This window comes from Eschrichtius robustus, chromosome 3, assembly GCF_028021215.1.
Source record: "Eschrichtius robustus isolate mEscRob2 chromosome 3, mEscRob2.pri, whole genome shotgun sequence".
Lineage (NCBI taxonomy): Eukaryota > Metazoa > Chordata > Mammalia > Artiodactyla > Eschrichtiidae > Eschrichtius > Eschrichtius robustus.
Window position 1 is genome coordinate 155,568,242 of NC_090826.1, and position 21,497 is coordinate 155,589,738.

A 21,497-nucleotide genomic window follows, 5' to 3' on the forward strand; every position below is an offset into this window, starting at 1 on the left:
TTACGTATTGCTACTAATTTAGTGCAAAATGTCCTTTCTTTTAGGAAGTAGTGGGAATAATAGTTACCAGTTACTTAAAAGAAGTCACTGCTTAGTAAAATAAAAACTGATAATTCTATGTGGGTCCCCAAAATAATGCTTTTTGGTCCACGAAATCTGAAACATTGGGAATCACTGACCAAGGATCCTAGAGACATGAGCTTTGTAGGGCAACATTCTGCTTGAAAGACTTAAGGGGGAATCCTAGGGAAAAACTCTTCATCACCATCTCCCCAGGCCCCTTCAAAGTTGGAACCACAGGGGTTATGAGCTCACAACCTACCCAAGTGAAAGTTTTTCCATCTGGAACCCAGGGCTAACTCTGTCCCACCACGCCTACCCTCACACTTACACCACCTCATCACCATCTCCCAGGGACACCACAGGAATAACTAGTAAAAATAACAAGAAAACATTTTGTGGAAAGAAATGTGCTCTCCAGCTGCGTCCATGCCTCATATAGGAAAACACATACACACATACACACACAGAGGCAGACCTGGACCCATAAATCAATGGGGCCAGGGAGAAAAAGGAATCTGGGCAGAGACTGCAGTTTTCAGCTGCCCCTTCTGGATGAAGAGAGCAGCTCCCTTACCTCGGTTTTCCCTCACAGCCAAGACGGTGGGATCCTATTGGGGAAAAAGGAGAGGGAGGGGAGCTTCAGGGCCATGGCCTTTTCCATCACGGCTGGAAGAAGGGCTTTTCACAGCTGTGCTCACCTGGACCAGACTGGACCGAAATTTGAGGAGCAGAGGCTCCCCAGGGAGGATAGAGTAACAGTTTGTACCAGATTCGTGTGATGGACAGTGAACCAGACCAAGGATAAAATCATCGTGTCCACCCAAATGAAACACGCCAGCCCTCAGGCCACCCCACTACAGATCACAGCACCTATCGTGCTGGCTGGCCCCGTCTGCACAGCACACAGCCCCCACTGCGGAGTCCCAAATCCCCAGCTCGGGGCAGATTTTGGTCTTGCACCCTGCTGGGTGCGAAAACTGCCAGGCAGTGCCTCAGTGACTGTGAACAAAGCCTTTGCTGGCCTGGGATCCCGGCAATCAGTCCTGGGGGCAGATCCTAGCCCACTCTCATCCTCAGGAAGAGGTGACAGACTTGGCATCCATTTCCCAAAAACTCTGTGACTAAATGTTCAAACATAAAAGATGGAGGTTGAGAGAAGAGCCTTTTAGTAAATAGACACCTAGTCACCTAGTGTCCGGGGAATATTCCTCTCCTCCTTCCCCACGCTAGTGCTCTGGGCCCCGTTACCTTCTGAATTTTAGGCTTCATTCGGGAAGGGCAGGGGGGCAGCTGGTTGAGAGCGTTGGTGATCTCAGGGGTTTCCACAGCGGCTAGGGCGTTGCAGATGGCCTTGACGGACTGGACCACCCTGTCGGCCTTCAGTGGAAAGTCCCCCTGTGGGAGGCGGCACAGTGAGGCTGGCAGGCTAGCACTCAGCCTCCAGCACCCACAGTGTTGAAGGAATGGGCCGGGAGGAGTAGCGGCTCATGACCCTCAGGAGTAACCAGTGGAATCCATGCTTGATTTTCAAACATCCAGCATTAGTGAACCACACACAGCTCCTGCTGAATTAAAGGAGCCAAGCCCACGTTCCCCAGCGCTTTCAGCCATCCTGCCTGCACCTCCTCTTATTCCCAGCCTCCCTCTGTCCACTACAGTCTGCTTATACTATACAAACACATGCAGGGTCTCCCCCAGAGACATGCAGTTTTAATAAAATCAATCCACAGGGACTAGCAGGGGGACCAAAGAGATCACACGGAGGGCCCACTTGCCCACGCAGCCTTATTTCTCCTACTACTGTCAAGAATGTCCAGATAGGTCTCATCTCAGACCATGGCCATGCCCTGCCCTCTCTGCACTTTGGCTCTGCAGTTTTCTCATTTGGAATCCCCTTACCTGTCCTACCCTGATTACCTAAGTAAATGCAAATCACGGACCAGCTAAACTCCACCCTCCTTCCCAAAGCCTTCCCTGGACAGTCCCCCTCTCTATCACTCTCCAAGAGCCCCTGATTAACTCATTACCAACCTGTCCTGTCTACTAATAGCTTTACGTTACTATTCCATTTTTCTGGCAGGAACACAAGCTCCCTGAAGGCTAAGACGATTCTTATGCTTCTCCATCCACAGTAGCCATTAACAGAGGGCCAGAATAGTGCAAAAACAGGTGTTCAGAGAACTCCCCTCTCATCACAGTAAATTTTCAAGCAGAGGCTGCTAGAGAAGGGATTCTGGTAGTCGGTGGAGGGCTGAGCTAGATACAAAGCTGAACTCTCCCAAAAGGATGACCGCTATAACAGCATCAGTGAGACAGGGATTGTTTTTGAAGATCACTGTCTGATTTTCTTCAGCTTCACGACATGTGGAGCAAATGTTAATTCTCATGGTTTTGAGGCTTAAAACTCCATGTGAATCCAAGTAAGGAGAGTCCTGGCCCTTCCCTACCTTGGGAACCCTCCACCTCCTGACGGTTTTCCACCTGTGACACCAGCACCTCAGAACCTCTCAAATCAGAGGTTCCTGGGCCTTGCTCACAGGATGCACACTCCAGTGCACATTCAAGTTCAGCAGCGGGGCGACAACTCTATGTCCCTTAGCTCTGAAGATGCCCTACTCCAGAGATAGGATCAGGGCATGGTTCCTGACCTACTTCTACAGAGGAGCAGAACCCTTCTATACACACTTGCCAGCTGCCCAAGAGCTGGCAGTCTTGGTTTGCCCACGTGCTAGGGGAATGAAAAAAAGTGCTCTGCTAATAGATTTTCAGTATCTACTCCAGATCCCTTTAGTGTTAGCTGATCCCAGGAGGACTGGAGGAGAGGAAGGGTGGAGATTTGGGCAGCTGGGCCAGCCCCAGAATTTGTACTCACATCAGCCAACAGGAAGGCATCCACCTCATTGTGGTAAGTGTCAAACAGAAGACTCAGGGCCTGCCTGGGGAGTTGGGGACAGGGAAAGGTCATAGAAGATGTCAGAACAGACCCAGTGTACTGGAAGACCCATCCTCTCCCTCCTTCTCCGCAGCTCAGGAATCAGACTCTGGTTTAAAGGGGTTCCCACTCTTCCCTTATGTCCCATGAAGACTGAAGGCTGGCAAGTCCTTTCTAGTTGGCCACCTTTTACCTGGAGAATGTGGCAAAGTACTAGAGGGAAGAGATGTAGCATACCCTGAAGTGGGGATCTTCTCCGCTAAGACTCTTGGGCCCCATCCCCAACACCTGCAAGAACCCCCAGCCCTGGCATAAAGGCAAGCAAGGGTATCTGCTAGGGTGCCCTCATGGTTCCTGCTTGGGCCACATCCAAGATGGTACCCACTCTCACCTGCTGATGGTCTGCTTGACTGGCCTCTCTTGCAGATGGATGAGGTAGTTCAAGGTGGAGGGGCTCTGGTCATCATTCACCTGTGTGAGAAGTGCCCTATTCAGAGAAGGGTGGTGCCTGTATCACAGCTCAGTGCTCCTACCGCATGTCCACCCAATGTATTCCATATCACCCTCTGCCCACTACCTCCCCATCCCTATGCAGCCATCAGCCTCCCCACCACACACGAACCGTCCGGGCCAGGTCACCGCGTACAGCTTTCTGCTCCACCAGCTGTAGCCGAATGTCGATGTCAAACTTTCGACAGTATTGAATATACTCGTGGCTGCCCAGGGCGTGCTTGCTGGTGGGACAGGGGGACAAGGCCGTTAGCATTCTGGGAACTCACTGGGACTTTCAAGGGAAATGCATACCTTAGCCTCAGGGAGAGAGAAACAGGAGGAAGGGGGAGTATACCTGTGATGTACCCCCACCTTAGCTCTTGGGAGATGTCATGGTAGAGCTTGGGGAAAGAAACAGAGGTCTGTCTAAAGAAATGCCACCTATTACATTTAACCCTTGGTCTGTACAAACAATGACTTTCCTAGGGTATTTATTACCATTATCACTGGTTCACTTTAGGGGTGGGAACTTCTGGAGGGAGTGGGGAACAGAGAGATTCCTCAGGGGCAGTGTTTAAACCCCATCCTCTTGGCATTGGTACATAGGACACGACAGAAGCCAGCCTGTGCTCAGGCTCGGGTGTGGAGCTCAATGGGTGACACTCTCCCCCCAACACTGTGATCCTAAGTCTCACATCCCCCACCATTACCAACTGGGTGCTGAGACCAACCAACCAAACCCACCAAGATTCCAGGTCTATTATCCCCAACTCATCAAAGTTCTGCTTCTCACCTCCCTCTGTGGGTCCTGCGATCGTGAATAACAATGTAAATCTCTACAGACTACCAGCATGCTATTCCCACTGCTCAGGTGAGACCCCCGCCCCCCCCACCCCAAGTTTCAGAGAAGGGGGCTTAGGGAGTCCCTCGGTGATCCAGCCCCTTCCTCCCTCCAGATCACACCTTAGTCAGAAAGGAAGCCGAGGAGAAGGGGCAGGCTGAGTCCCACCTGCAGGCCAGCACTGCAGGCCTGGGCCATGTCCCAGCAGCTGGGTAACAGAAGCCGGAAAGGGACTTCCTTCCTCAGCAGAGCTGGGAATCTAGGCCAGAAATGGAGAGGAGAGGAGCAAAGCATAGGGCTCTGTGCAGAAGCCGACAGAGGTGCCTGGGCCGGAGGCCAGTCCAGTCCAGCTAGGACGTAAGTGGGTTTTCCACATCCGGAGGTGCCAAGCCTCTGATTTCGACCCCAACCTGCTAAGACTGAGCTGCAGCCAAAACCTGGGGGTGGGAGAGGCTGGGCTGTGGGGTGGGGCTGGTGGGAGTGCCCCGGGAGGAAGGAAGAGTGTGTCGGGGGTGGGGGAGGTGGCAGGAAACCCAATCCTCCCCGGGGACTGTCTCAAGGTTCTTATCTGAGAGCAGCCTGCATCCTGGACCTGCCACTCCCCCTCGGCCGTCAGCCCCTTTTCTAAGCAAGGGTAGGAAACACAGGGCCTCCTTGGGAGCTAGCAGCTTTCTGGAACTCCCAGAGGGTCCTTTCCACCCCCACCCAAGGCAGCTATCTTGTGCTCAGGGGTCTGGGCTTTTCTGTTGCATGGGAGGGAAGAGAAGAGCCTTGGCGGAGGAGGGGGCTCCTGGACCAAGAGTGATGGACACAGGTCCTCCGGGGACTTGCTTGACCTTCTCTGTGGAAGGCCTTCCTCTGTGTGCATTCAAGTTAGAGTGGGAGAGGCATGACCCTAGGACCAAAAATCCTTCTCCACCTCGCCTGGAACACTCCACCTGGGTCTTGGCAAGATGTCAGAAGCTGACGGCTTATCTACCACCTCTGGACTTGGGGGCTCAAGGACTAGGGGGCTGCAAGGGAAATGACAGTATCCATCTAATCCGCATCCTCTCTTTGGACTGGTCCTTCCCTGGGAATATTTACTGATTGCTCATTGGGTCATTCGCATATTTAACCCTTGCTACATTTTACAGAAGAAGCTGAGGGTCAGAGCTCCACAACTAGCAAGTGGCAGCTGGAACCCAAACCAGCTGTGCTGATGTGACCCACTGTGCCCCTTGCTCCCTTACAACAGTGGCAGGTGCTCTTCGCCAGGAGCCCCTGAGTCTGGGGCCCCTTCTATTCCTCTAGGGGAGAGCGATACACATTTGAACTGTGCTGCCTGGAGTTGTGCCATGTAGGGCCCTGCCCCCTTCTTTTCTCTCAGTTTTCCAGTTGAGGGCACAGAGGCCAGGAAGGGCCCACAATATCCCTAAGGTTAAAGAAACCAGCCAAGAACAGCTCTAGCCATAGATCAACCATCCTTGCATCTAGACCTGCATATAAGAGAAAGAGCAAGTGGTGGCCCTCATCGCGCACTCCTCAGACCTGAGATGCCGGCCTCTCCTTCCCCACTCCCAAGATCTGCTTCACCAAGTGGCCAGTAGTAGTGGGCAGTAGGCAACTGGAAGCTGAGGGCGGAACGCAGCTCTCTTTATTTCCTTATCCGCTGCCCTCTGGCTGACTCTACAGCCTGCCACACAGCTGTACCACCTGAGGGGTACAATCCCCCTTCCCACCACCCCAGCACCCCAGAGTCCCAAGGCAGTGGAGAGGGGATTGCTGCCACCGGTCCACATCAGACTTTCCAGGGAGGCTGCTCCCTGCAGAGGGCACTGGATGTACAGGAGCTGGAGGCGAGCCTTTGCTAAGGAGGATAACCAGCTGCACACGCCAGCGGGGGAAAGGCTTGTCGGCAGGGGAAGGGGGAGGAGAGAGCAACTGTGATTTTCACCGCTATTTCCACAGGGCGCTTCTGCCCAGTCCTCCTCCTGCCCTTGGCCATAAAGACCCCACACATAATCTAGGGCGGGAGAAGCTACCCCACACAGTTCCCCCGCCCCCATACACACACCCCTCCACACGCAGAAGTCTGCAAGCAGATACAACTCAGTCTTTGCCTAATCCCAGTTGCAAGCTCTTTCCGCAGCAGATTTGGCTCAGGAAGCCAGCCAATCCCGCTGGAAGATCGAGCTCCTGGGGCAAGTACGACGTGGCTGACAGTATGCCCAGAAAGCAGGAGTCCTGGCTGTGGGGTTGGCAGGGAGCTGCCAGCCCCAGGCCTCGAGCCCAGCACCACCCCGGTGAAGGCCCCTCATAATCCTACTACCTAGAAGGCAGGTGCCACTTCCTGCCCGCTTGTCCCCACCAGGGCACTCACTTCTGCAGGAATTCCTCCAGCCCACAGGGCTTTAGCACGAAGTCACCCACATCAACACCCCTCAGCTCATCATGGGTATAGCACAGGGTCTGGTAGATGAGCAAGTCTACAGTGGAGGAACCTGCAAAGGGTGAGGCAGGGGAAGCAATGAGGGGGGGCACTGGGGCAGGCGGGGCTCATCCTGATCCCCTCCCCCAGAGCCATCAACAACCAGATGAAGCAGGCAGACACACAGTTTGGGGTTGGGGATCAACGGCAAAAGACCCCACATCGTCAAAACACCGTCACCCCTGCCCCACCTTTAGGGATGCTCACACCGACTCCCCACTAACTTACAGCTGCAGGTAAAAGTGAGCGGCTCCCGCAGGCTGTCACACAACACGGTCACCTTCAGGTTAGCCGCATCCCCAAGGCGCTCCGGGCTTGGGGTGACAGTGCTCCAGACATACCCAGTGAGGGAGTCAGAGCCAGATCGGAGGCTGTGCAGGAAGAGAGGGAGAAGGACCGTCGCTGTGCCTTCAGAAGACAATGGTCAACAAGAGGCCTGCTGGGACCTCCCGTCCTGAGGCCCAAGGACCCCTCCATCCCCACTCAGCCCGTGGGTCTGTGGGCCAGGGTGGGGGCAGGGGGGAAGCAGCTGGGGCAAAGCCTGTTCTTGATACACCTGTTACAGTTGCAAAGTGTTTCCCAAGCTGAGCGGAACATTAAGGATGGTTTTAAAACCACACAGCTTTCCATGGAAAAATCTTCCATTTCCTTTCTCTTTTAGCTCCAGATAAGATTACACTCTTATCTCCATCTGGGGTGTGTTTGTTCCTAAAGGCAACAGAGCCTGAAGTGATCGGAACAATTTGACTGTTAGATCGAGGTTTCCTGAATTTTGTCCAAACTGTGAAACTTCTCAGATTCCAAAAAGCCTGCAAATACCGGCTGCAGGAAGCATCCCGTAGTTGTAAATTGAGATGTATTAAATATGGCTCTTCTTCCTCCCTAGAAAGTTCTGAAAGGGGTGACTCTCCTCCCCAGCGCCCACAACCCTCCCCAACCCCCCAGTCGTTAACTCTTACATATCCAGCATGTGGCAGAAGGCAGCAATTTCCTCATCTCTCTCCTCTGAGACCTCAAACAACTCATGGCCATTGGCAACAGCGTGGGGCCGGGAGCCCACCTTTAAGAGAAGAACAACTTACTCAGTGCCTTTTCCCTCATGCCATCCCCTTCCCACAGGCTCCTAGGCCTAAACTCTTAAACTCTACGTGTAAAGACTTTCCAGTGAAAGGGGCATAAAAAAAATGTGGGAAATCCAGGAATATATTTATCTGCCGTCCTGGGAGACCAAGAGCCAAGTTGGAAGAGTACTTGACGCCTTAGCTGAGTCTGGAAGCCTGGGTGGGATGGACATGAGTGTGGCCAAACCTCCTTCCCGAGAGGCCAGTGTCTAATAAGCTCAACCCTGCAGGTCAGGTGGTTCCCGGCACGCTGGGCCGTGGGGCTGGCTTTCTGGGGGATGCTCCCAGAGGCGTGGCGGGGAGCTGAGCAGACAGCTGTTCTTCCCCGTCCCACCACTGAGGCCAGAGCAAGTGGGTTGCCCAAGCAGTCCCCAGGGAAGCTGAGCCCTGGGCAAAGCTTCAACATCCACAGTAAGCCCCAGGGACCCAACTCAGAGAGAGACCGAGAGACCGTGAATGGAGGCAATGATTCAAGACACACGTGCCTTCCCAGTCAGTACTACTGGAGGAAGAAAGCGCCAAAGCAGCTTTCTGGGCAGGAAAGAACCGGGTAGAAGGCTTAGCTCCTCCTGGCTCCCAAGTCTTCTGGTCCCCAACAGCTGGAATGTCAGGAAGCCTGCCTGGGCCCCACTTCCTGTCCAAGAACATGTGTGTGCTGGTGGGGATTCTCACAGACAAGACCTCAAACTGTCTCCCACCACAGAGCTGTTTTCAGTCCCCCATGAGGAGTTCTAAAGCAGCCCTCGAACAAGGCCTGCAGCACAGCCGTGGGGAGGAGGAGCTGGTGCCTGGCAGGTTTCGGCCGGCCTGCCCAGAGCCACCAGGGGGGCCACCGCAAGGGAATGAAGCGGACAGCTCTGACGGAGTGCCGGCCTGCATCCGGTAAAGGCGGATACTTCCGGGGAGACAGTCTGCACACACGCAACGCCTCACCTCTCAGCCTCCCCCTGGCTATTCTCCTGTCCTCCCCGCCCCTCGGGGCAGATGGCAGCAACTGAGCTCCTCATTTGAATATCCAGATTGTTTCCTCTGAGTGACCCTCTCTCATTGGCCTTGCTCCCCTGGGTGAGCATGGAGGGGGTGCAGAGAGGGGAGGGTAGCCGTGGGGGCAGTTGGCATGGGAGGCCCTGGCTCTGCCAAGTTCATGCCTGTGTCCCAGTCAAAACAATAGTACCACTGTCAGCAACTAACCCACAAAAGTGAGAGCGATAGAGAGAGCGACAGAGACAGACAGAGACAGAGAGACAGCGAGAGGAGGGGAAGGCAAGGAGGGTAGAGAACAGAGTGGCGACTGAGGGCCATTTTCATGCCTTTCAGTACCACTCACTGGCTCCATAAGAAAACAAAAGCCACTTACGTTTGCCCTGCTGACAGGCCCTGATGGCATCGCCCGATGCTGGCTGGGGGCATCTGCGGGGCAGAGGCTGGCAGCAGGGGTACCAGGCTGGCATTTGGAGCCAACCATTTCCTTAGCTGGCTCCACAGGCCTGGGATAAGGTGGGTCCCTCCGGCTGGAAGCCCGGCGAAGGCGGGGCGGTGGTATGGGTCGAGAGCCCGAGGGGCTCCCCCTCCCAGTGGGATAAGCCCCTGCACCAAGCTGGGGTGGGGAAGACCAAGGCCGCATTTCCCCCTAAGAACTGGCAAGGGCTTTTTGCTTTGCCCTAGCTTCTTCAAGGAGACTCTGGACCAAGCTCCCTCCCAGAATTCTGATAACACACAGGGGATGGGGGAAGGGTGAGGGAGTTGGGGGGAAGCAGGAGAGGGAGCCACAGAGGTGACCACCTACCAGGGTGGCCTGCCTCTGCGCAAGCAGGCCCAGCTGTGCAGAACAGAATCTCCCTGTCCCTATAAATAGCAGGAACAGCCCCACCTCTCAGAGCAAGGCCTTTAAAAAGCCCTGCGCTCTAGAGCTGTGACTTAACCCAGGAGCTGCCTCTGCTCTGGGGGACTCTCTTAGCCGAAGCACAGGAAGGAAGGCCCACCTGGCTTTTCCAGAGTTGTGAAGGATCCCAACTGCTGGGACACAAGGTGGGAACGCCCCAGTGTCCCTTAGACAATGAATAAGGAGGAAACAGGGAGGGAATGAGGTGGAAAGCTGTTAGGACAGAAGTCATCAGCCACAGGGGTGCCTCTCGACTCCCCCTGGGGCCAGGGTTTCCAAGTGCAAAACACAAAGCAGGCTTCAGGTCCCGCCCATGGAGATGTTGCTGACACTTTTTAAACCAGAAAAAGATCAAAGCTGTCCTGGAACCTACGCCATGCTTCTGTGCAGAGAGTTTGCTATTTTATACTATATACTGATAAAAGTGAAATAATTACTGTCATACTGCATACTTTTTCTTAACATTTTCACTGTGAAAAGAGATGGATGATGGTGAGGACTGAACAACGGTGTGAATGTACTTAATGCCACTGAATTGTATACTTACAATTGGTTAAGATAGTAAATTTTATGGTATGTATATTTTATCACAATGAGAGAGAGATGTGCGCGCGCGCGCACACACACACACGGAGGACAGGGAGGAGAGAGACAGAGGGGGAGAGACAAAGGGAGGGAGAGAGAGACAGAGGGAGTAACGCAGAGAGAGCGAGTGAGCGAGCCAGCGAGAACAATGGAGCTCTGGGATGAGACAGAACAGGGCTACGCCACTGCGGATCATCAGGCAGGGTTGCTGAGGGGTCTGGACCAGGGTCTGGGACTTAGTGAGCACTAAACATCGGTTAGTATCATGACTGAACCTCATCACCACGCAGCATTTTTGGCAGAGCAGAAAGTCAGAAAGCAGAAGGAACTCACCCCAGTGCACAAGGCCATTCAGCCATGCAGTCAACAGTGTATCCCCTCACCCCAGTTCTGTCCTTATATCACGAAGCGGGCATTCCAAAACGCCTGCCCCCAGAAGGACCATTTGGCCAAGATACACAAAACTGGCCCTGAAAAGGAGCCTTCTCTACCAGTGTCCCTCTTCCCTCCCCCACCACGGCCCGGGGGACCAATGTCAGAAGCAGAAGGCAGGAGAGGACTGAAGGGGTGAGTGTGGAGCAGATTGTGATTTGGACAGCAAAGAAGAAAGAGGGACTCTGTTTCTGAATGACAAGGGGAAAGGGGACAGAAGAAACACAATAAGGTCCTCACCGGAGCTGCAGAAATCCGGAGGTTCTTGCCAGGTGCCCCATTTTTCCGGTTGGCATAGCGGGAGGTGTAGGTGCGGGGGGGCACCTGAGGGGGCATGGTCTTGCTCCGGGCCACAGGTTTTCCAGGAGTGTCCTTGCCAAAGTTCAGGAGTCCCCGGCCCTCCTTCCAGCCCCTCGTGGCATCCCGCAGCATCTCTGCATCATAGGTTGACTTCAAGTTGAGCCGTGTAATGGCATCATTGATACCGTCATAGTCCATGGACCCCAGTAGGCGCCCTGGACCCCCACTTCCCAGCTCCTCTTCCTCTCCTAGGAGCCGATGCCCCAGCAGTTTGCCTGGAGGTTGTTCGACCAAAGAAAAAGTGTTGATGTCATTGGGCTGGGAGATCTTGGAGGATGAGGGGGACCCCTTTCTGGGAGGCAGGGGAGGAGTGTCCCAGATAGAGACTCGGGGAGGCAGAGGAGGTGGGGACAGTTTCTTAAAAGAGTCATCTGTGTCCCCCGGTCCTGAGGACAAAGAGAGCCCCCCATCTGAACCATCAAAAATGTAGAGATAGTCTCCGGCCAGGGAGCCTTTGGGCCAGGGATCTGGGCCAGGCTGGGAGCCCTGGGAGGTAGAGTGGTTGGGCAGCCCTTCCTGTGGGGAGAGCGAGTTGTAATTGAGGGTAGGGTCAGAGCCAGAAAGACCACGTAAGAGCTTGAGGTCCTTCCGCCTTCCCGCTGGCTTGCTGTAGAAGTCTAGGACGGGCTCATCCCAGCTGATGAGAGAGGGGTCTGTGTTCTGCCTGGCTCTGCTTTCCTCCTTGTCGTGCCGAAGCCGGGACAGAGCATCATACTCCATCTGCAGGGCTTCGGCCATGGCCAGCTCTTTGCGGCTGATGCCCACAGACTCCAGTGACTTCCAGTGTTCCCCACTGCCCTGAGTCGAAGACATGGTGAGGATGGGGGACAGAGGAAACAAGGAAGTCTTCTACTTCCTGGCAATGTCAGTTCTGCAGGGTTGTGGCATGGTGTCTGGGTACCTGCAAGTGAGGAGGAAAAATATCAATCATTCAGCCACAAAAAGAGACGTGTCAATAATCTGATTGGGTGACATAATCTGGGCCACTGCCTGTTTCTTGAGTGCCTACAACAGATGGAAAGAAACAGAAAGATGGAGGAAAAAAGAGATACCAAGACAACTTTATTTACCTATTACATTCATCCACGCTTCAATGCACCTATACATGTTTCCATTTCTGGTCCCTAAATCCCATCCTCATCTCGCTCACAGGTACCCCGAAGAAAGAAGGAGGCACCTTGTATCAGCTAAGAGGAAAAGATGGAGACAAGGGCTCTTCAGTCAATTTAAAGAGGACAGCTCTCCAACGTGGATGGACCTAGAGATTATCATACTAAGCGAAGTAAGTCAGACAGAGAAAGACAAATACCATATGATATCACTTATATGTGGAATCTAAAATATGACACAAAGGAACACATCTGTTAAACAGAAACAGACTCACAGACATAGAAAACAGACTTGTGGTTGCCAAGGGGGGCGCGGGTCGGGGGAGGTTTGGGAGTTTGGGATTAGCAGATGCAAACTATTATATATAGGATGAATAAACAACAAGGTCCTACTGTTATAGCACAGGGAACTATCATCAGTATCCTGTGATAAACCATAAGGGAAAAGAATATGAAAAGGAATATATATATGTATAACTGAGTCACTTTGCTGTACAGCAGAAATTAACACAACATTGTAAATCAACTATATTTCAATAAAAAAATTTTTTTTAATAAAATAAATAAAGAGGACAGCTCTCACACACTGCTGGTGGGGAATGTTAAATGGTACAACCACTTTGGAAAATAGGCAGCTTCTTGAAAAGGTAAGCATCCACCTACCATATGACTCAACTATCCCACTCCTAATTACTTACCCAAGAAAAATGAAAGTATATGTCCACACAAAGACTTGTACATGAATATCCACAGCAGTCTTATCTGTAACATGAAAAAGCTGGAGACAACCTAATGTCCATCAGCAGGTGAATGGATTAAAAAAATGTGATACGTCCAAACAACTGAATACTACTCGGCCACAAAAAGGAATTAATTATTGATACATGCAATAACATGGATGAATCTCAAAGTAACTATGTTGAGGAAAAGAAGTCAGACAAAAGAGTATGAGTGTGTAGGATTCCATTTATATAAAATTCTGGAAAATGAAAACTAATCTACAGTGACAGAAACAGATCAGTGGCTCTCTGGGAAGGGGTGGGAAGAGGGTTACAAAGGAGCACAAGGACACTTTGGGGACGAGGAAAATGTTCACTGTCTTGATTGTGGTTTCACGGGTATACACATATGTCAAAATTTATCAAGTTGCACACTTTAAATATGTACAATTTATTGTATGTCAACTATACCTCAATAAAGCTATAAATGAAAAGTACAACAAAGCCCTATGAAACAGCTACTCAGACTGCACTAAGATCCTCCCAAAATGCACCAATATGAGCAATAAAACAAAGCTTGCCAACAGGTGAGACCCGGGCACCTGATGGAGTACAGGTGTGCCGAAATACTGAGTTCCCTCAGCCCTTAGGAAGCCAGACAGGCAGATAACACCTGCCAGCCAGCTGCCTCTGGCCACGAGCAGCCCCTTCATTCACTCCAGTGTTGGTACCCTTTTCCTTTAGAAGCCGTGACGTGAAAAGGCACTGAAGGCACAGTTGCAACGAAAAGGCTAGCTGGCCCAGTGGTTCTCAACCCTGGCTGCACATTAGAAACAGGAATTTTTTAAAAGTACTGAAGCCCAGGTACTCTCAAGAGATTCTGATTTAATTGGTCTGCAGTAGGGCAGTGGTATTTTTTAAAACTCCCCAGGAGGTTCTAGCCTGTAGCTGAAGCTGAGAACCATGGACCTGTGTGTGTATGTGTTTCAGATTAGGTTGGGGCAGGTGTGTGTTTAGTAAGTGGTTTCTGACCCTTCTCACCAGCAGCTGCGAAGTTCATGATTTCATAAAATTATCAAAAAGCCTTCATTTTATTGTACTGTTACCCAGCAGGTAACAAACATATGAAGCACGTCCTTCCTCATGATTAGAAAATTGAAAGCATCAATAGGAAAAAAGTTCAGATAGATTCGTGGGTGGTAAGTTCCATCAGACCCCAAACAAGTTAGGACAAGAGTATCCCTTAACCTGAGGGGCCCTTCCAGGATCCTGGTGCATCCATCAGGCACACGCTGGCTCAGTGAGTCTTAGGAAGTATTTTCCCCAAAATGGAATAGCCCAAGCCCAGCTTCAGGGCATAACAAAGCGGCTCTCTGCTGATTTCTCTGCCTGTTGAGTTTCTCCATGCTTCAACAGCTCCTTATAGATTATTTTTTATCCACAGAGGGTAAGAGGGAGTCTTGCTATTTAAAATTCAAAGGAATTGGATGCGCAGATGAAGATACCCAGAACTTGGCTGCCCAGAGCTGGGAAACTGGGCCCAGGAAAAGGAGGGCCTAGTACTTTTGATGGGACACACAAGATAAATGCTCAAAGGTGAACTGAGATTAAGCCTTTTAATCCAGAGAACGACTGTATTTTCAGCCCCAAGCTGGAACAAGCAGAGTAGTAACACTGGCCTTAGCCAGGCACCACTGTGAAGAGAAAAACAGAGGCCACTGGAAATAATCTCTCTCGCCTTCCTGCCTCTCTTCCCTACTAACTTATCCACACTTGCATTTGGCCTCCCTTCTTCTTTTTTTTTTTTTTTTAATTTATTTTATTTATTTTTTGGCTGCGTTGGGTCTTCGTTGCCGCGCGCGCTTTCTCTAGTTGCGGCGAGCAGGGGCTACTCTTCGTTGCAGTGTGCGGGCTTCTCATTGCAGTGGCTTCTCTTGTTGTGGAGCACGGGCTCTAGGCACGCGGGCTTCAGTAGCTGTGACGCATGGGCTCAGTAGTTGTGGCTCGCGGGCTCTAGAGCCGCAGGCTCAGTAGTTGTGGCACGTGGGCTTAGTTGCTCCGCGGCATGTGGGATCTTCCCGGACCAGGGCTCGAACCCGTGTCCCCTATATTGGCGGGTGGATTCTTAACCACTGCGCCACCAGGGAAATCCCTGGCCTCCCCTTCTTCCTTTTGGTCTCAGGGAAAGCAGGTCCCAGCCTCCCACTGTGGCAGAAGCCTCCAGGGCGCTTGCCCCACCCACTGGATCTCCTCCAGGACCATGCTCCACCAACTTCCCTTCCCCCTCCTGTACTTTCACCTCTTCTCCTTAACTGGGTCTCTCTCTTCAGCACATAAACACGATCAAGCTTCTTCTAGCCTTAAAAAGAAAAAGAAGGAACAAAAACCAGAACCCTACACCCTAAGCACCCTCTCTTGCCGTTCTGTCCTTCAGCTCATACCCTCCCTGTCCTTCCTTCCCTTCCCAGTCCAGCTTCACAGAAGACACATGATGTTTCTCAATTATCCCTTATTTACTCTTCAACTCACTGTAATCTGACTTCTGCCCCCAACATTCCACTAAAATGCCCCAACAACAATGCCCAGGCCACCCGGTTCCACAGGCATTTCTATCTGCCCAGACATTGCTGCTGCACTTGGCTCTCAGACCACTCCCTTCTTCCTTACATCCTCCACCCCCTGGCTTCCATGACGCTACTTTTTCGTGTTCTCCACCTCTGTCATTGTCCTCCTCTTCCTTTGTCCACCACTGAAATATTGGTGTTGGCTCAGGACTCCATTCTCAGCCTCTGTTAATGTGACAACCCCACTGGGCAGTCTCATCTGTTCTCCCACTCACATCACGTGCGTGTTGATGATTCCAAATGTGTCTCTCCCCCGTCAAGTTGATATGCCCACCCATATCTCAAACCCCAGATGTTCAAAACTGAACTATCACCTTCTTATTTCCTTCCTACAACCTTCTCCTCCTTGCTGGTTCCCCATCTGGGTGAATGGCACCATCCAGTCACCCAAGCTAGGAACCCGACAGTCATCCTGGATTCCTCCTTCCTTTTCACCCCATATCCAATCACCAAGGCTGCCAACTTTTCCTCTTAATACTTCCCAAATCTAGTCCTTCCTTCTATGCTAACTGCTGCTGCCCTAATTAAACCCGTATTTTCTCCCACTTGGGCTATTATAATAGCCTTCAAACAGTCCTTCCTCCTCCTAATCTTTCCTTCTTTAAAGCTTGCTCCCCAGAGCAGTCAGAGGGCTCTTTCTAAAGTGTAAATCTGATCATCTCACTCTCTGCTTAAACCCCTTCAAAGGCTCTCTATTTGATTCCTTTACAAGGCCTTTATCACCAGCCCCCATCTCCCTCTCATCTCCAACCATTCAGAACCACGTATTTGATACCTCTGTGATTTCGTGCAGTATCTTCCGGCTCCAGGGCACGCCCTTCCCAACTGCCAACGCTCTTTGCCTATGTGATTCTAACTGCTCAGACTTTGCTCTGACATCAAGTTCTTCAAGAAGCCTTCTCTGAACCTCCAGATTCAACAATGTGCCCCACGTTCATGCTCCCAATAGCAACCTGTATATACCTCAAATATCATCTTGAAATATTTTATTCAAAGTTAAATGTGTATGAATCTGTCATCTCCCACTGAGATCCTCAAGTTCCAAAATCACCTCATTTCCACTGAGAAAAATGTACTTCAACTGGCATATAAGGGTAGAGCTTTCTAGTGGTAAGAATTTTCAGACATAGAGATGTGTGATCAGGATGCAGGTGGTGTCCTTCCCTGGGGATCCTTCAAAGGTAGGACTGGGTTTCAACTAACAGGACCAGGTTTGGCATCTGTAAATGCAGGTGGGTAGATAGACAAGACCACCACAGAAAGTGCCTTCCAGCCCTGGGGTTCTTTGATTCTGACCTATTGATTCCCTTCAGTCACATTTCTCAGAGGACGCCAAAGTTAGCCCTGGGAGGAAAGAGAAGAAAGGCCTGAGGGGGAATTCCCTGGTGGTCCAGTGGTTACGACTCCCCGCTTTCACTGCTGAGGGCCCAGGTTCAATCCCTGATCTAGGAACTAAGATCCCACAAGCCACACGGCGCGGCTGAGGGGAAAAAAAAAAAGACCCGAGGGAGATCCAGCAGGCCCAGCTCCTAAGGCTCTTCCTAGACTGGAATTCAAACACGGAAAGCTAAGCCACCTCTCTCTAACCACCGGCCCCCTGGCTCCCGGCCAGGACACCACCAGACTGTCTGTCAGCTGTGCAGAGGGGGCCCAGCCCATCTTGCACCCGGGGCTACACCGGCAGCTGTGTCTTCCAAAAAGTGCAGTGCTCTGCTCGCTCTGATGCTGAGGGATCCATGGTGAGGAGGCAGGACAAGCAGCATCCCCCGCAGGACCAGGACACCAGGACCGGGAGAGCCACCCCTAAGGTGGGGTGAAGGTTCAGGGCAGCAGCCAGGCACAGGGGAAATCCAGAGAGGGAAAGAGGGAAGGCAGGAGCAATCAACCCCAACCACCTGCAGCTAAAGGGAGCTGGCTTCCGCTAAGAACTCAGCCCCGAATTTCAGAATTTCATCTTCCAGGAGGGGTGGGGATACACAAAGTATTTTAGGAATCAGAGTCTCATGTTTCTTGCCTCCCCCATTCTCTTCCCCAATTCAGTTCCCTCCCTGCCAGGCTCTGCTGGGTTGACAAATTCTCTATTCCCTGAGTCCTCAAGGGCTACTAGGGATTCTGTAAAAAAGCAAATATCCATATAGGTCCCAGGAAAGAGTTGGGGTGGGCGAGGGCCTGGGTCTTTGCTACTCTGCAGCTCATCCAGGAAGAGAAGACTGGGGCCAGTACCGCTCTGTGGCACAACTCCACGGAGCACCCACACACTGTACTCTACATGAATGACACCCTCTACCACAACAAAGAGAATGGTGCCTGCTGGAGTTGTGCACCTTGGTGGCCCTAGCTGTGTTCTCTTCTAGTATCCATCTCTCAGAAAGTAGATGGAAACCATCTGAAAGACCATTTTCAGCCAGATTCCTTTCACCACCTGCATGCACTAGTTGTTAACATTTCCCCACATTTGAGCACACTTTCTCTTTCTCTGCTTAACATTTTCAAATGTTAAGATGCAAACACTTCACTTCTAAATACTTCAGCCTGAATCTCTACAGAACTAGGACATTCTCCGATGTAAACACAATGCCAGTTAGCATACCAGCTAAATTTAACGTTGACAGTACGTTAAATTGTAATTGTTATTATTTAACAATAATATTATCCAATATAGGGTCCACATTTGAATGTTTGTAATTATCATCTGGGAAGTTCTTCAAACATACAAATTCCTGGCCCCTCTCCTGGAGGGTTTGATTCAGTGGGGTGAGTCCCTGGACTCTGAACATTTCCAAGCCCCTCAGGCAATTCAGATGCGCGGTAAAGTTTGACACCAAAGAAAGACTAGGGTTTCAGAACTACCAGGAAGACAGGACGGAACTGGGGAAAGGAACCCCAAAGAGCACCAGGCAGTCAGCTGGTAAAGGAAGAGGGCATGCTTATGGCCAAGCAGGTCGGTGCCAGGGTGTAGGCGGCACCAAACTCAGCCCACACAGCTGCCAACAGATGGCTGGAGGTCAGGCGGGGAGGAAGGGGGTCAGGGCAGAGCCACACAATGGCTCAGAGTCAGAGCATGGAGAGAAAGGAGAGGGCACTCCCTCAAGTGAGCTGGTTCTGTTCCGTGCCTGTGCCGGAGAGGGAGGGGCCCCAGGGTCCAGCGATGACACCAGCTGTGGGTGGAGAGGCCTTCCTGTTGTCTTGCTGGAGGGCACCGTATGAGAACTGCCCTGCTTGGGACAGGCTAATGGGTCTCGGTCATCTCCCCAAATCCTGAGCCACAGAGCTGGATTCTAATGGGCATTGAGTACCAGCTACGTGCCAGGTACCATGCTAGACCCAGAAGTATTCAGATGACCATGGCACAATTCCAGGAAGCTTACGGTCTAACAAAGGTGACAGATGTATCATAAATAATTCAATCTCCCCTTTCGGGCACAAAGCAGGGAACCTTGCACATCTTGACCCATCTTCACTGAGCAGGGGAAATGGAGAGCTATCGAGAAAGGTGGTGAAAAATATGGAGGGTCTCAAGCCCCCAGCCTGTTAGTAGTTTTTACTAAGGGAAAAATGACTCAGTTCTAGGACTGCCCTAGGAAGAGACCTTCAGTGCCTCCTCTCAGGACAGAATGGTTCAAGGGGTTAAGGACTTAATCCCTTTGGCTCCCAGAGCTTTCTCTTCTGAGAGGACCCTGCCCCTATCTACCCCCAGCACCCACACTTACCCAGACCCCAAATCCCACTGGTTTTGCAGCCAGGTACCCGTCCCCCACCCCTCACTCCACACTCTGCTGCCCAGCTCCACCTCTCCCCTCCCACAGCCCCAGCTCCAACAGGGAAGTCAGCATGCCCTGTGCCAGGAATACGACTCCTCCAGCAGGAAGGTATAACAATAAGTCAAGTAGGTCAGCTCCCTGCCTCAAACAGATGTGCAGCTGATCCCTGCTTCCGTATTGAAAACCTACAGGTTTTATACAGCTCTACAAGCTTCTTTGATGTCAGGCCCATCACTGAGTCACACGCACCAACAAAGTCTTTCTCTTGTTTAACTATGTTCTCTCTGTGTGGTTCTCACTTAATTCCAAATGTGAGGAAACTGAATATAACTGCTTTCATTTTCTTCCCACCCATACAGCCCCTCTCTAGCCTCCTCTCAGCCAAATTAAAGCAGCCCCATGTGGTTCAGTTTTGCTACTGGAACTTACTTTCCATTTCTCTCTTTCCTGGGCCTACCCTGGACTCTCCACCAATTGAAGCCAAAGTGGACACAAGAGTTAATAAAGGGCTCTCTGGGTCCTAAGAGAGCAGAGGGACAGGAGGCTGTGTGACACAGTTACATCAGTCGGGTTTGCATTCAGAGTCCTGAGTCCCCAGTCCCCGGGTCAGAAACCATTTGTGCAGCTGTTCTGTTCACACACACACACACACACACACACACACACACACACACACATATACAAGGAATCCCTGGAGATCACAGCTCCTAGCACACACCCTGTAGATTTGGGATCTGGGTACAAAGAGAGTCAGTGATGGAAGAGGTGAGGCAGCTCGTGGCTCCTCTCAAAACTTTCCTTCCTAGAGCTGGCGATTAAGATGGCAGGGACCGGGACCAGGAGCTGGCAATCAGCTGAATGGAACGTTTGGCAAAAGGGAAAGAAAGGTCTTGGCCAGGAACCATCCCGGGAGCCAGAACAGCCACATCTCCCTTCTGTCCGGTCCACACTTCCTGCTTTTTCCACCCCCTGCCCTCAGCCACCGCAGCCCCAAGACCCAGGCCTTCTAGTTCAGATCGGCCGGGTTTCCTCCAAGGAGCACGGTGGTTAAGAATTACTCTTCCAGTTTCCTCGACCCTCCAGAGAAAGGAGGTGGACTGGATGGTGGAGGAAAAGAGGAGCTCCCAGGATGACCTTCCCTTAATAATCTTGGCCTCCAGTTGAGAGGACTCCTGAGGAAACTTCTTTACGGACAAAGTTCACACCAGCCCACCCACATGAGAAAAACAACCTGACATTTCCAAACAGCAACATCTAGGAAACCTTAGCCTCTCTGAAGGTCCTGTAGGCTCCTGAAGCATAAAGGAAGCCCCTCTGTGAGGAGGATGTAAGAAAGTGGGTGGAGGAGGGCATGGGGACACAGCAGCCCTTCTCGGTGCCACTTGCTTGCTGCAAACCAAGGGCTCCTGCAAGGCTCAGACTGTCGCCTCTGTCACCTCTAGCTGAATCTCCAGTCCAGCTTCCCCAGCTCATGCCCTTTGGAATCCAGTTCTCCAGGATTCCTTCACGGGCTGGGAAAACTCGCTAGAGGAGGCCAGCCCATTAAGCAGGATCCAGAAAGCAGGTCACAGCTGCTCCCGTCCAGCCGGGGCACCAAAGCGAGGACCCAAAATGCCAGCAAGGTTCTGCTCTGCCTGGAGGACTCACCAGAGGGGAGAGATGAGAGGCAATGTCCTCCACCTCACGGCTCAGGTCCAGACTCCCCGGGTCCTCACAAGCTAGGGGGGGCTAACCCATCAGAGTCTGCAAGGAGGAAGGAGGCAGCCCTGAGCAGCACTTCAAATTACAGCCCAACCCCATGGCAAGGGGATGGGGGTGTATCTCAGGGTAACTACAGAGGCATCAGACTAACCAGAGTCTACCGAAGAATGCCAGTGAGACCATCCTCCGAAAGAATGACATCTTTGCTGGGGATCAACACTCTGATCTTTAGGGAGTGTCTCCAATTCATTCAATTATAACAATTCTTTGGTTATTTTCTGGTAGCACCTTTCTTAGACATCTAAAAGGTAATCTCTCTTCTCCATGACAGGGTCCTACCATCTAGTAGAATGAGGCCCACAAACGGTCAGCGACTTTGCCCTGGGTCTCACGGCGGAGTCACGG

General features: G+C 51.8%; 1 protein-coding gene across 1 annotated transcript in view; it reads right to left on the reverse strand.

Annotated features, from left to right (window-relative positions):
• Window positions 1–21,497, reverse strand: part of PIK3C2B (phosphatidylinositol-4-phosphate 3-kinase catalytic subunit type 2 beta) — a 58,231-nt gene that overhangs the window by 27,211 nt on the left and 9,523 nt on the right. Inside the window, exons 2-10 of the mRNA XM_068538467.1 lie at window positions 11,059–12,079; window positions 7,758–7,858; window positions 7,027–7,169; window positions 6,691–6,811; window positions 3,618–3,729; window positions 3,387–3,466; window positions 2,936–2,999; window positions 1,312–1,458; window positions 638–671 (exon numbers count right to left, since the gene is read on the reverse strand). Of these exons, the coding sequence (XP_068394568.1) occupies window positions 638–671; window positions 1,312–1,458; window positions 2,936–2,999; window positions 3,387–3,466; window positions 3,618–3,729; window positions 6,691–6,811; window positions 7,027–7,169; window positions 7,758–7,858; window positions 11,059–11,991 (1,735 nt within the window). The 5' untranslated portion in view covers window positions 11,992–12,079. The remainder of the gene's footprint in view (window positions 1–637; window positions 672–1,311; window positions 1,459–2,935; window positions 3,000–3,386; window positions 3,467–3,617; window positions 3,730–6,690; window positions 6,812–7,026; window positions 7,170–7,757; window positions 7,859–11,058; window positions 12,080–21,497) is intronic.